The sequence below is a fragment of the Corylus avellana genome, chromosome ca2 (genome assembly GCF_901000735.1).
Source record: "Corylus avellana chromosome ca2, CavTom2PMs-1.0".
In the NCBI taxonomy this organism is placed as follows: Eukaryota; Viridiplantae; Streptophyta; class Magnoliopsida; order Fagales; family Betulaceae; genus Corylus; species Corylus avellana.
Genome location: NC_081542.1, coordinates 46,043,156 through 46,058,967, shown reverse-complemented (window position 1 = coordinate 46,058,967; position 15,812 = coordinate 46,043,156). Strand labels below are relative to the sequence as shown.

Sequence of the window (15,812 nt, the reverse complement as noted above, 5' to 3'; positions counted from 1 at the left end):
AAAACTAACTTGATCGAAGATCGATGCTGACAAAAAAGTCAAGACAAAGAGAGAGCAGAGTTTCAACTTTCAAATAGATATTCGAAGATTAAAAACGAGAAACATGTGTCTTAGAGGATTAAAAACGTTTCCGAAAGCATCTTTCGAATCCTATAAATACGTTGCCAACAAGCTACTCGTACCATCAAAATTACAAACCAAACCTTCTCTCCCTGTGATTACTCATTAATTCTCCATGGCACTGTCTACTAAAGCTTTCTTTGCTTCCTCCATTCCTCCAATTGCTCCAAAAAGAATTCCACAAACTCCCAATTCAAACCCCTTCAGCCTCACCTCTTTGCCTAGTGCTCACAAAGATTGGAGCATTGCCCATCAAGATAACGCTATTTTGTGGTCTACTCCCTTAGAACGTCAACGTGGTAGGGTAAGTAATTTTGTGCTTCTTAATTAATTACGTACCTCGCTAAAACTTGATGTGCTCAATTCCAATTTCCAAACCTCACTCTCTTCGTGATCTCATCAGCAGGACGATTTTAGCCTCCAACATGAACAGAAAATGGAAGAATGCGGGCATGTACTAAGGAAAGTAGGAAAAGATGATCCATTTGAAAGTTTAAACATGATTAATGCTGTTCAACGCCTGGGAATTGATTACTACTTCCAACAAGAGATTGAAGCAATTTTACATAGCCAATATCTAAAATACATCTCTCACGGTGACTGCGGCCATGAGCTTCATGAGGTTGCTCTACGCTTTCGACTCTTGAGACAACAAGGCTACTATGTGCCTGCTGGTCGGTATTAATTAATAACCTTTCTTTGCCTCTAAAACCTTATTCTATACTAGAATTGATTATATCTATATGTTAATTAACGCCATTAATTATATATGGTTTGGAACAGATATATTTAACAACTTTAAGGACAAAGAAGGAAAGTTTAACAAAGAACTGGCTGAAGACATTGACGGATTGATGGCTTTGTATGAAGCTTCACAGCTAGGTATAGAAGGTGAAGACATACTTGAAGAAGCTGGAAACTTTAGCGAGCGGCTCCTGAATGCACGGGTGAGACATCTTGATGATAACCAAGTCAGAGTTGTTGGGAGTACTTTGAGGCATCCTTATCACAAAAGCTTGGCGAGGTTCATGGTTAAAAACTTTATTGGAAATTTCCAAGACAAAAATGGATGGTTAAAGGATTTACAGCAACTAGCAAAAATGGATTTCAATATGGTCCAATCCATGCACCAAAAGGAAATTGTTCAAATTTCCAAGTAAGTTTAATTAATTATTAATGATCACTTGTTTTTAATTACTTGATATATATATATCATTGCCAAGATAATTTATTCTCACCTCTAACGTCAATTTTTGTCGTCATATATAGATGGTGGACAGATGTTGGTTTGTCTAAGGAGCTAAAGTTTGCCAGAGACCAACCACTCAAATGGTATACTGTTTCCATGGCCTGTCTTACAGATCCAGATATGTCAGACGAAAGGGTTGAGCTCACAAAACCCATTTCTCTTATTTACATAATAGACGACATTTTCGATGTTTATGGATCGCTTGAGGAACTCACTCTCTTCACAGAAGCTGTCAACATGTACGGATATATATATATCTATCACTCGAGTTAATTTTCTCTTCTCTTCCCCTATCAACCATTACTGATTAATAAGCTGCACACAGATGGGATTTTGCTGCTCTTGAGCAACTCCCCGAGTACATGAAGATTTGCTTCAAGGCTCTTTACGACATCACCAACGAAATTAGCTACAAGATATATCGGAAGCATGGATGGAACCCCATAGACTCTCTAAGAAAAACGGTATATATAATATTTCTTGTTTATATATATATATTTCATCCAAATTAATTACCAACATGAAATTAACCTAGCTACTTTGTTTTTTGCAGTGGGCGGTTTTGTTCAATGCCTTTCTAGTGGAGGCAAAATGGTTTGCTACAGGGCGGTCGCCGAAGTCCGAAGAGTATTTGACGAACGCAGTTGTTAGTTCAGGGGTTCATGTGGTTCTAGTTCACATTTTCTTCCTTTTGGGTCACCGTTTAAATAAGGAAACTGTACAACTTGTTGATAACATTCCGGGGATTATATCTTCTCCGGGCACGATTCTTCGGCTTTGGGATGACTTGGGAAGTGCCATGGTAAGTTTATATAGGAAATATAAAGTCCGATCACATCCTGTTGATTAACTAAGGGTGCGTTTGGGAGTGCGTTTTTAAAACAATAATCTGCGATTTTAAACCAAATCGCAACTTTAGGGTGTTTGAGATTGCGATTTTAAGAACGCAAATTGTAAAGTCGCAAAAAAATCTACGATTTCCATAAGCTGATTAGAGGGTGCTTATTTGAAAAAGTGCGAATTTAAAACAAAATCACGAGTTCTATTAAAAAGATATTTGGCGCAATAGTTACCTTTTTTAGAACGGGAATGAAAAAAATACAAAGAATATCCACCTAAAATATATTAAAACCCTTCTTCTTTTCTCTTTTTTTTTTTCTTCATCCTCTCTGTCTTGTTCATCCTCATTGGTAATTTGGTCATGAAACCGCAATTATATGCTAATGTTATCCAAACACTCAATTGATAAAAAAAAGTAATTTTTAGTATGTTTTACCAAACGCCTGTGCGATTTTAAAAAGTAGTGATTTGAAAAACGCAATTTTTAAAATCGCACTTATTGAAATCGCACTCCCAAACGGGCCCTAAACCCTCAAACAAAAAAGTTTTGGATTATTCAAAGACCAATTCGAAAGTCAACCTAGTTAATATAACTAGTTCTTGCATGTGTTTCTTATTGAATAATTTAATTAATATTTTAAACGTGTAATTGAAGGATGAGAGTCAAGACGGCCACGACGGATCATACATAGACTACTACATGCAGGAAAATGAAGGCTGCTCTATCAAAGAGTCACGAGAGAAAGTTGTTGGTATGATTTCATACGCGTGGAAGCAGCTAAACAAAGAGTGCCTCTCTCCAAATCCATTTCCAGCAACATTCACTAAGGCTTCTCTTAATCTTGCAAGATTGGTTCCATTGTTGTATAGTTATGACAACAACCATTGCCTTCCAAGCCTCGAGGAGCACATGAAATCCATGCTTTATGAAAGTTTCACTATGTAATTAGCTAATTAATATCATGTAAAATTACTCAATAATCTTTGTGTTCAGAAGAAGCCTATATATATCTTCTCAATTGCAATCAACATTCTTAGTCGTGAATTTAAGATAACTAAAATAAATAACAAGAATTCATAGGTTTGTGAATCACGTGTTGTAATTTTAAGGGAAATTACAGTTTACCCCCCAAAGTTGACAGCGTTTTTCAATTCGAACATCAAAGTTTTAATTTTTGCAGTTCAACCCCCCAAAATTTCAAATTTTTACAATTTGACCAATTATATCCAAAACTTCCCATATTGCCCCTAATTTTTATTTTTTTATTTTTTATAAAAAAAAATCCGGGGTGGCTCTTTGCCCATCTGGCCATTTTTGCACCCACAATTTTTTTTTTTCATAAAAATAAAAAAATTTAAAAAAAAATCATGGGCAATATGGAAATTTTGGAATAATATTGGTCGAATTGAAAAAAATTGAAACTTTGTGGGGGTGGATTCTAAAAATTGAAACTTTGATATTCGAATTGAAAAACGCTGTCAACTTTGAAGGGGTAAACTATAATTTTCTCTAATTTTAATTAATGATTCAAATTGTAAAGATTTTGAAATTATTTAATACGTATTATACGTAGTTGAAATTTTAAGATCTAATTAATTGGAAATTAAAATCAAGCGTTAAGATTAATTATACAAAATTTATTCCCTAAGTTAGTTATAACGTATACATGTTTGACGAGGTGGCGTTTGTCATCAACGTTTTCCTCAGACGTACGTGGGACAGGGGCCAGGGCCTAATTGACGACCTCTTACCTGACTGAAGCCGACTTTCACGTGATCGATCGGGACCATCCGTACGTGTAACCGTGTTTTGCTTTAAAAGTTTGTGCATAGCTGTAGACAAAGCTAAAGATTCCCATTGGTTCCTACATGAAAGTACGAACAAACCTTAACCACATCTTCCTTAACTACCATATCTGCCCCAACAGGAATAGAGATACTCTGCTGCTTCATGCGTCACATTTGGCTTTTTATTTTTTTTAAATTGATAAAGAGAGATATTAAAAGAAAATTTAAATTCAAAGTATTAGTATTAAATTTATAAAAAAAAATTTTAGGTGATACCATCTCTAAATGGTTAACCTTTCACCTCTAGATTTTAGTTTTAAATCCAAAAATAAGTTTTGAGACATTAAAAACTAAATATTAACTCATAAAAACTTAACAAAAAAAAATAATAACAATTTTTTTATTATTATTATTTTTTTAATATTTGTCCTATGCCCCACATAGTAGGACTCGCCCCACTAGATTCATTTGGATTTCTTCTTTTTATTTTACCAATTTTAGAAATCATTTTTGTTTTAAAACCAGTTTTAAAAAGTTGGAGCATGAAATGAAAGAGGAGCCATTATATGGCAACGTTTGCACATATTTATGAATTTTTATAGATTTACCTTTTGCGATATATATATCGTGATCATCAGAAATGCTACACATTTTAAATTTTTTTCTTAAAAGTTGGTTTCTAAATGATGTGTTACAATTCCATAAGTTTGTGACATACTTTCCAAAATAATAAATCTAATGAGATGATGACACATCATTTGAAAACTAATTTTTTAAAAGAAAATTTGGGATGTGTAACACTCCTGCATAATCGTTTTATTTTGAATTGTTAGGAAGACTGATGAGCCATAATATAGTATATTGAGATTCCACACAACCTAGAGCTTAATCCTATAAGTTTGGACTCAATAGTATTATATTAATCACTCATACTTCTTGCATACTTTCAATATGAGACTGTATCCCTTTACACTACACATATAATACCTAACAATGTTTAATGATAGATCTACGAGGACTCAACAAACACTATTTATAGAAGAGAGAGAAACTAAAAGACAGAGCTATCTTTACACTAGTTGATTAAAGGACTAGCCTACAAGACTAAGGCTAGCTTGTAGCATTTTAACTTTTTTAGTTTTTTAACTATAAGGGCTAGGTTCTCGATCTTGGTTTAGCAGGTATTATGGTTTCATCATACTTCTTGTAAGCTTTATCCATATAATTATTGTTTAGTAGGTATTATGGTCCCATCATGCTTCTTGTAGGCTTTATCTATATAATTATTGCTAGCTGACAAATCTTTTGTTTGCTTTTTGACAATAGAATGCAAGTGGCCAAATTTTCTTTTATTTTTCTCAAACCTACTTTTCACATTGGTTTACCAAGCTTTTTGCAGGATCTTCATCCTTTCATCTTGTGATAAGGTTATTGCACTCTTCTTCCTCTAGTGAAAGTGAAGAGATAGGGCTTTATTGTTATCGAGCGCGCATAGGTGTTCTATGTCATCTGTTAGTAATTCCTATAAATCAAGATTTTTTCTTGTTACCATATTTTCAAGCAATTTTTCAGTTTGCTCGATGTAATATGAACTTCAGGTGCAATAAAGTGAGACTTCAATAACATATAATCTTTTATCATTAGTGATCATGAATCTATTGATGGGAGTGTCTCTAACTTCCTTTGCTTTGCCAAAGAGAAAAAGTTTTGAGCCCAATAATTCACTTCTTCATCATAAGCAAAGTTTAGAGAATTAATCATTCTTTCTTCAACAAATTTTCTTCACCTTTGGCTTTTAAGTACCATATCTGATTAGTCTAGAAAATTTTTTCTTTTATTCTCCAACCAAGTGAACTTGCCATTTAGAAGGTAAAGTATTTTTCCCATTTTAGATTCTTCGCTAAATAAGAAAGTAATGTTCTTATCATAGAAGGAAACTGTCACCATTGATATGTTGTCAATGCTTAGAAAATTACTTGATTGGCAAGTTTCCATTCAATATCTTCAATAAAGCACTCTTCATTATTGATGAGAGTTGTCAACTTGGGAATTCCTTCTTGAAGATTAGTGTTTGAATGGCTGTGAATTGAGATCTGTTTAATCTCAACTCCATTATCTTTCATTTTTTCTTGAAAAATCTGAAAAGCATCATGTGGAAGCAAATTTTTTGCTTTTTTCAAATAAAAAGATTCTTTTCATTTTTTGAAGTTCATCATCTAAAAGCTTACTTTCTAATACATCAGTCATACAAAGAAAATAATTTAACGGTAAAGTCCACTTAACTCTCTCAAACTAACACTCCAATGACAATCTAACCCTTAAACTATCAATTACGACAATTTACCTCTCAAACTACTAAAACAATGACAATGTACCCCCCAATGCTAGCAAAATAACGAAATTACACCTATAGAATTTTCAATAAGACAAAAATACCCTTAAAATTTTGAAAAAAAAAATTAAATTTTGGTATTTTTGTTTTTATTTTAGTAAGGGTAATTTTGTCATTTTGTTAAAATTGGAGGTACATTGTCATTGTTTTGGTAGTTTGGAGGGTAAATTATCGCAATTGATAGTTTAGGGGGTAGATTGTCATTAGGGTGATAGTTTGAACGAGTTAAGTGGACTTTACCCATAATTTAATTTAGGAAAATTTCGTTTTTCATCCCATCTTATCTGTTTGAGAAGATTGATGGAATGATAAATTTCTCCACTTTTGCTGTTTGGCAGCTATTTTTTCTGCCAAACAACTCGTATGTTGTTTGAAGTTCCCTTTTTGATTTAAAATTTGGGATTTCCAAACAACATTTTGTTGTACATATCTTTGAGGATTCTAGAATTATCAAAATCTTTAATCTCTGAATAGTCTTGTTTAGACGGTTCAAGAGTCGGATAGCCATGGTTAGGTTTTCCTTGGGGGGATTTCTTCAATTCCGTAGAGTTAAAGAAAACTTGTTTAGCTTCCTCCCACGTATTATATGCCTTGTAACAATCACCTTTTAAAGCCACTAATTTGAGAATTGCATTGTCTTTATGATGTAAATATTCCTAGTTAAAAACCTTTAAATTCAATGTACACCTATTTAGGTGCTGGTTTGAAGCTTTTGGAGCATTTTTAGCTACCGTCATCCATTCTCCTAGTTTAGGAGAATTCATGGAAATCTGCATAAACATTAATATCTCTTAGCTGCTTGTTTAGCAGTTCTTCTCATTGATTTTTGCTCTTCAACAATATTTCTTTTATTGGTAAAAATAAAAAAATAAAAAATTAACTGCTTTATTATCTGTTATGATAATAAAGTTTTCAGGGGCTACGTACATAACTATGAAAACTTTTTATTGCTATTTTAAAAGCTAAAAGTTGTTTTTCAAATATGATGTAATTATGTTCATTTGATTTAATTTTCAAAAATTATAACCACAAATTAATTTGTCATTTTGAAGCTTTTCAGGAATATACTCTTAAATGATTCTCACAAAAACGAGTTCCTACCCAAAAGACTCCCCCTTCTTCGGACGGAGAAGGGAGTTGGACTTCCAATTAAAACTTTTGACGAATTCAATTAGAGCTCACTATAAAGATTATAACAAAGCTTAATAACAGAAACACACTTTCGTATGAAAGTTCTCAATAACTATCAAACACAATAAATCAGAAGCAGTGCATAATTTGGGTCCACTATACTTACAAACTCCTGACTCCAAGTCTCATTTTCTAACGGTTCAAACAACTACATAAATGCTGAAACCTCTAAATTCTAACAAGGCTCTGAGAATTCACTACGAAGACCAGCTGAGCATCTCAACTCGAGTGACCATCTACTAATTCTGACAAAAAACAAAAAGCCAAGAATGAGCTAATGTAACAATATGAGCCGAACAAATTTCCACAAAAGAATTTTTTTTTACAAAGAATTTATCCAAGGTCACATGACGGGGTGGTAATCACGGTTATGCCGCTAAGACATCAATTATGCTACGAAGATACATCAATTATGCCACAAAGACATCAAATATATATGTCACAAAGATGTCAAATATACCATGAAGGCATCAATTATGCCAGGATGACATCAACTATCATAGGATTCCTCCAAGTAGTAATTTTGGTGTGGTGCATTTGATACCAAATTTAAGTATTAGTGTGTTATATAATAAGCTTCTTGTGTTATTATTTTTTTTGCCTTATGTCAATACCACTATGACGACCTAGTAGTGGGGTAGATGAATTGGTCGACTTCTTGGACCTCCTTTCTTCTGTGTAGGCTTATTGAATCTCGGTCAGATGTTGCAATGAATCCATTCCTGCAGCCTTATAAATTTCTTTTATTTGCCGCATTATGAAAACTCACATCGCTATCAAGAAGAAAACGGATGTGCTAACGTGCAACAGCTTTCTAAGGGAGAAATACTACTTGGTGAAATAGGTCTTTCTAGAATCAATTTCAAACCATCTGCTAGAGGTTGTAACAATCCGAACAATCCCATTACATCAGGACCTTTTCTTTTCCTCAATCACACAGTTGCTGCATGTAGGACATTACTTACTATTCATTGATCCCAACTATCTTGACTATCATTTCTCTCTCTCTTTTTGATTTCAAAATGCTGCACGTCTGGACAGTTTACAGATTATTCTGGCTCCAAAACCATTGAGAGGTCGTTTCTTTTAGAAGTCAATGGGAATGTTTTGCAAAGGCTGCAGCACATGCTACTGAGGCTTGCTGCTGGTATCCACAAAGATAAGACTGACTCTGTTCTTAAGATATACCATTCGATGTTTTACCGTTGGTTCATTCATGCCACCCCTATCCTTTTTAGTGCACGAACGCCACAGCCCAAGTACTATTGCGTAGTTTCAGTTTTCCTCAACCCTTCTGAAAATTCTAAAACGACTCCAATTATCACCTACTCACACATCTAGGAGTTTTACAGAAAAAAAAACAGAAAACAGATCTAACTTAGCAGTTAAGAAATCAACCAAATACTGATATGAAATATGCAATCATGAACACAGAAATTTGGTTACGAAGAGGAAACCATTTAGAGAACTCTCTAAATGTAAAACCTCTCCGGGGCAGCCAAACCCAGGAAATCAATTCACTAAATAGAAGAATAAGGAATACAAGAAGAATAACAAAACCTTTGACTCTTCCTTGCACACGACAAGTGACCCACTTGACTTCTACCTCAGTAGCCCTTTCCAGAACATCTGGCACGATTCTTCTAAAAGATTTCCTTTCACCGGAACTCCGATTGGCTTCACGTATTTTCTCTTCAACAATAATCTAGAACAAATTCTCTCTCTCTAAGCACCCAGATATTTGCTCAATAAAATACGTACTTGTAAATGTAGCAAAATCGTGTTTAAATAGAAAATAACCCTAATAAGTCAGCCAGGTCCGGACCCTGCAGATCTGAGGTCCGGACATGCCTCATAAAATGCACTTTCGGGAACTGGGGTCCGGACCCGGGGAATTGAGGTCCGGACCCTGCTTGAAAATCAAGTTTCTGGAAATGGGGTCCGGACCCGGCTTCTGGAGGTCCGGACCCGGACTGTCCAGTCTTCATCAACAACTCCGATCGATGGGCGTTTGTGGTCCGATTGAGCTGAAATTTTGCAGGGACGTTCATAACACATGAATCTACATTATGAACGGTGGAGATTGGATTCTGAGCATTCTATATCAGTGTTTGAGCGTGAACAGTAGCATCTGCATTTTGGAACTGAATTAAGCCAACACAAGAACTAACAAACTCCCCCTTTGGCAATTCAGTGACAAAACCAAAATGTCGAGCCAATCCCATCATCTCCCCATATTTACTCCTCCTTTTTGTCACAGAATGACAAAAGGTCTTCATGTTTCCTGAAACACTTCACAAAATACATCAAGGCATATGTGGAACAAGAAGACATAAATAAAACTCATAAAAAAAAAATGATGCGTGATTATAAAAAAACATCAGCAAAACTCCCCCTCAATGTATGACTCAATTAACAACAGGAAACTGGAAATGCAAAGCATGTTTCTCCCCCTTTAAAAGTTAAATGAACACACATGATAACACATCAATGACTCATGTATTGCACAATGAATATCCAAAAGCTTTCCTTTATTTTTTATTTTTTATTTTTATTTATTTTTTTTTTAAAAAAAAAACAAAACACCAAAGAAAACTTGTATAGATAAGCAATAGATCATGCATGCTCGTATGAATATCTGAACAATTCGGAGTGATCAACAAGCTACACTTACACCGTAAATGTACCATATGCATGACACAACCTTGGTCTGTGAATGCAGTCAAGTAGGCAATAATCAGAAATCTCATGTGATGGTGTAGTGTGTGAGTACTCCCATTAACTAAGATTTCATCAATGAAAGGTAAATCTAGGCAGACATTTTGTAAAGGAAGACCAGCAGTCTGATTCAAATCACAGTAAAACCTTATAATGTTAGGACCTAGATTCCCTCATCCGATACACTCCCCCTGAGACTGATCATTTTCTTTTACCATGTCCTTTAGTAATCATCTATTTCCGCAATGATTTGATCACTGATTCTTTCTTTAGGGACAGACAGAAGCAAAATGAAATCATCTGAGCTTATTTTATGCCCTTTTTTTTTTTTTTTGGAAAATGGTGGAATTTTTAGGAGCTAGGTTCAACTAACGAGTTGGTCAAGTGGCAAGATTCTACACTGCCTATCTTCCAAACAAAATGTTTTCTCCAAATTTCCAAACATATAACAAAAATCTAAACCTAATGGGGGCAAAAAGTGCACAATTTCGAACATGAGAAAAACTGACTCTTACTCCTTTAACAGTCTTCAGAAAAACAAGGTATATCAGAAACATATGGAGCAATAGATGTAAATTGCAGAAATATTGACCCCACTCATATGTAAAATATTCATTTGAGCACAAGACATGAGAAACTGAGTATCTAACAATTAAAACAATCTAAAAGAATAAAAAATAATCAAAGAAAATAAAAACAAAGCAAACAAAAATTAAGAAAAAAATGCCCTAGAACAGCTATAGACAAATATCAATATGCTCAATTTCTAGGCATGGTCTATGTGCCCACCTAATCTAGGTGAGTCCATTACCACTCCCCCTCAATGGGTGAATGGTATTAATCTTCTTGACCCAAACTTTCTTCACATCAGGGACAACTGTGTGACTCTTATCCAAGACATCTAACCGTGTTACTACGTCTCTCATCATGTTGAATAATTTCTCATAACTATTTCTAGAATGGAAATATTCTCTTTTAGGCTCATGACTGTTAAGCTGAAAACACTTAGGACGAATATGTCCAATCTTACCACAGTTATGACACGTAGGAATAAACCTTTGAGAAGGTTGGTTCCTTAACATGTGCATACTTCTCGACTTAGAACTAGACATATAGGAATCAGTTAGAGTTCCCTTACCTTTTCCACCTTTGGAAATTTGAGGAGAAATTACCTTCTTTTCAGCCAAGCTATCTTCTTTGTTCACTGGTTTCACAAAAATCATCTTTGAAGAAGAAGCAACATTAGTAGATAAAATAGCAGATTTATCAAAACCCAATCCAGTTCTATCAAACGAATGTTTCTGATTATGTAGCATTTGATTTAGCTTTTCACTAGAGAATTTTGTTAAATGATTCTTTGATTCATTCAGTTCATTCTCTAAGGATTTCACTTTGGCAATTAGCATTTGATTTTCAGACATCAAAGTATTATGAGTAGCAAGAGAATCAGTTAAGGTGACAGAAAGTTGATCATTTTCAAGATTAACCTCATTGAGTTTCTTCAATTGCTGCTTATTCAGCTTTTTCAGTTTAGTGTATTCCACAAAGAGATTATTATAAGCATTTTGCAAATCATCTTCTTCTTCCGAATCATTATCGGACACACCTTGTTTGTCTTGAGAATTACACTCACTATTCTCATGCTCACTCTCATAACTAACTCCAAATGCTAAGTAATTAACTCCTTGTTCAGCATCGTCCTTGTCTGACTCATCACTTTGAGTCACATTAAATGCCTTGCCATTTGACTTTCTCAAGTTAGCACAGTCAACACGAATGTGCCCATGTCCTCCACATTCGTGACACTTGATACCTTTAGGTGACTTTCCTTTCTCAACATTCTCATTTCTAGATTTCTCATAAAATTGTGAATTGCTATTTCTAAAATTTCCTTTCTTGGCTCTAAAGAATTTCCTAAACTTCTTAGCAAACATAGCAATTTCTTCCTCATTTCCAGAATCCTCATCAGATGAACCACAAGAGTCAACCTTAACATTTTTTGCCTTAAGAGCAATATTTTTGGTGTTCTTGTGTTTAGGAAGAATTAGCTCAAAGGTCTGAAGGGAACCTACAAGTTCTTCTACTCTCATAGTATCTAAGTCCTTGCTCTGTTGTATAGCAGCAATTTGGGGAATAAACCTCTCAGGCAAAGATCTTAAGATTTTTTTCACCACTTTAGCATCATCCATTTTCTTTCCCAAATTAATGGTAGAGTTTCTAATGACACTAAGCTTTGAATAGAATTCATCAAAAGTTTCATCTTCCTGCATTCTAATCTCCTCAAACTGAGAAACCAACATTTGAATTTTTGAAGTTCTAACAACCTTAGTTCCTTCATGTGTGATTTCTAAAGTTTCCCAGGCTTCCTTAGCTATTTCACATCTAGAAATTCTAGAAAATTCCTCATTTGAAACAGAGATGTAAATAGCATTTATAGCTTTGTCATTCGCAGTAGCATTATTCTTTTCCTCTGTTGTCCATTCAGCTATTGCTTTTTCTGGACGTGTCCATCCAGATTCGACAATATGCCAAACATTAATGGATTTAAAATATGCTCTCATACGAATTTTCCAAAGCGTATAATTTGTTCCGTCAAAGACGGGAAGAGAATTAGGAGCAACAGTATGAGACATTTGATATGGAGTCTCGGATCACACTCAGGAAATAAATCCTTCACAGAGTGAACCCGCTCTGATACCAATTGAAAATTCTAAAACGACTCCAATTATCACCTACTCACACGTCTAGGAGTTTTACAAAAAATCCAGAAAACAGATCTAACTTAGCAGTTAAAAAAAAATCAACCAAATACTGATATGAAATATGCAATCAAGAACACAGAAATTTGGTTACGAAGAGGAAACCATTTAGAGAACTCTCTAAATGTAAAACCTCTCCGGGGCAGCCAAACCCAGGAAATCAATTCACTAAATAGAAGAATAAGGAATACAAGAAGAATAACAAAACCTTTGACTCTTCCTTGCACACGACAAGTGACCCACTTGACTTCTACCTCAGTAGCCCTTTCCAGAACATCTGGCACGATTCTTCTAAAAGATTTCCTTTCACCGGAACTCCGATTGGCTTCACGTATTTTCTCTTCAACAATAATCTAGAACAAATTCTCTCTCTCTAAGCACCCAGATATTTGCTCAATAAAATACCTACTTGTAAATGTAGCAAAATCGTGTTTAAATAGAAAATAACCCTAATAAGTCACCCAGGTCCGGACCCTGCAGATCTGAGGTCCGGACATGCCTCATAAAATGCACTTTCGGGAACTGGGGTCCGGACCCGGGGAATTGAGGTCCGGACCCTGCTTGAAAAATCAAGTTTCTGGAAATGGGGTCCGGACCCTGCTTCTGGAGGTCCGGACCCGGACTGTCCAGCCTTCATCAACAACTCCGATCGATGGGCATTTGTGGTCCGATTGAGCTGAAATTTTGCAGGGACGTTCATAACACATGAATCTACATTATGAACGGTGGAGATTGGATTCTGAGCATTCTATATCAGTGTTTGAGCCGTGAACAGTAGCATCTGCATTTTGGAACTGAATTAAGCCAACACAAGAACTAACACTATGGTGGGTTCTCCCAATTGCTCGCATCTCTGCCCGGAACTCTCGTTCACCTTCTTCAATTAATTTCTCTAGTCTCTTTACAGCAACAAGTCTTCTACCTTTGTACAGTGCCCCTTTGTAAACTGCTCCGAATGAGCCCTTACCTAACTCTTCTTTGAAGCCATTTGTTGCTCTTTTAAGCTCATTATAAGAAAACAATCTCAATGTGACCTCCTCATTCAAGCCCAGGTTTCCATTTTCTATTAGCCTTTGGTACCTCAAAACTCGACATTTGAAAACGAAAAGGCCAGAGATTGCGAGGGCAACACATGAGAATGCTGTAAAACCAAAAGTCACAAGAAGAATTTCCACTATTGCTGTTTTGCGTACGACCTCGAGTGGCACCTGTTGGTTATCAGTTTCATTGCTGCTCTTAAGGCTTGTTATACCATCCTTAAAGAATACCGTCTCCTTATTTTTAGTTCTTCTCACATACCTCAGTGGAAGGCTTTGTTTCCAGCAAGACTCACTCTTGAATTGTGCCACCCCACAACTGCAATCTTCCAAACAAGACCTGCTGCATTCTTCCTTTGTTGACAACGCTGCCACAACATAAGGAAGATCTCCCCACTCCATATTATCCATGGTTTGGATGCGATATAAGGCTTCATTTTCTTTTCCACCTATACATACTGCTTCCGAAAAGTTTTTCTCACAACCAAGAGACCTGTCATTCGGATCTACAAAATCAGTCCCAGGAAGGCAAAGACAGTATGGTTCGTTGTCATTGAATGTGCAATAGCTGTTGAAACCGCAGAAAGCTTTCACCTCACATCGATCGGTAAGCGCTTCCCATAAAGTTGATACGTTGAAGTCGCCACTTTCTTCATAGCCGTGAGAGTAGAGACGGAAAATTCCATCCGCATCGAGAGTTGAACGATAAATAGTATTATTGTTGGTGGCCGAAGATGCAATATGCAAGGTACGAACTGTGTGTAAACTACTGCCGTTGATGATAACCAGACGACCTGTATTATTGAGATAAAGGTGAAACTTAGATCCAAGGCCTACAGTGTTTGTGCTCCAGTAAGCATCATCTGGAGTGTCGCCAGTGTTTGCTGGGTATAAAACAAGGTTTCCATCATCCTGCATCTTGAGATGAAACCGTGATACGGTTGAGTACTTGAGTGGTCAATCTCTGTTAAGCTAGAGAAGAGTTGGCCTCCCGCAAACAAAGTCTGACCTCCTAAAATGGTGTCGGTAGGATGTTCAAAACTCTGCCAAACTATCTTGGAATCCTTGTCACAGAGCACAAAATTGCCAGAGTCGAGCATGGCGGCATAGGAAACAGAGCCTGTTGCTTTCGCAATGAGTTTCGATCGTCTTCGCTCAGTTCTCGAAAGCATCATACCATCCTTGGTAAAATCCAGCCTTGCATTCGTGGTGATCGGTGGACCATCACGAATTGCCGTCCACACCACGGTTTTGTTGTGTTTACTGACCAACCAAATTCCAACAGCAAAGCCAGTAGTGCCTTGCAGCTGGTAGAACCCAAATGCAAATCGGCTAGCAGGAGAAAGCCACGAAGAGGGTTGAGTTGTGGGAGAGAGTGAAGAGCCCGGGCCAATACGGCTAGATTGATTTGGTTGAGCTCCTCCACATGCAAAGGACGTAAACACAAGGAAGAAAACAATGGATATGGGAGCCATTGGGGGGTGGGAAGGCTAAAAGAAAATGGCAGTATTGTTTTCTGTATTTTCAACTAATAGGTGCGTAAGAGAGATAAACATAGGGTTTGTATATGAGTTGTCAAATCCCACGCTTTGCAGAGCACATGGATGTACAAGTTTGAAACAAACTAAGAAATTTCTTCATCTCTTTGGATGGATTCACACACTTGTTTCTCCGTTGATTGAGGGGTCAAGTCTTCCTTTAAAGTGAAACCACTAATT

The 15,812-nt window shown here is 36.0% G+C and overlaps 2 protein-coding genes across 3 annotated transcripts; one reads left to right on the top strand and one right to left on the bottom strand.

Annotated features, from left to right (window-relative positions):
- Positions 1-204: 204 nt before the first annotated feature.
- Positions 205-3,211, top strand: LOC132172669 ((3S,6E)-nerolidol synthase 1-like). Of its 2 annotated transcripts, none has more exons than XM_059584212.1 (7): positions 205-424; positions 527-794; positions 904-1,276; positions 1,390-1,608; positions 1,695-1,833; positions 1,923-2,171; positions 2,865-3,211. In XM_059584212.1, the coding sequence occupies exons 1-7, from the start codon at positions 236-238 to the stop codon at positions 3,153-3,155; spliced, it is 1,728 nt and encodes a 575-aa protein (XP_059440195.1). In that variant the 5' UTR covers positions 205-235; the 3' UTR covers positions 3,156-3,211. The 2 variants fall into 2 exon arrangements, with proteins under 2 accessions (XP_059440195.1, XP_059440194.1); XM_059584211.1 differs by having other exon boundaries at positions 524-794.
- A 4,608-nt stretch (positions 3,212-7,819) lies between these two features.
- Positions 7,820-15,569, bottom strand: LOC132169999 (G-type lectin S-receptor-like serine/threonine-protein kinase LECRK4). Its single transcript, XM_059580926.1, has 3 exons — positions 15,044-15,569; positions 13,879-14,888; positions 7,820-7,825 (listed from the first exon to the last, which is right to left on the bottom strand). The coding sequence occupies exons 1-3, from the start codon at positions 15,567-15,569 to the stop codon at positions 7,820-7,822; spliced, it is 1,542 nt and encodes a 513-aa protein (XP_059436909.1).
- Between the last annotated feature and the right edge of the window lie 243 nt (positions 15,570-15,812).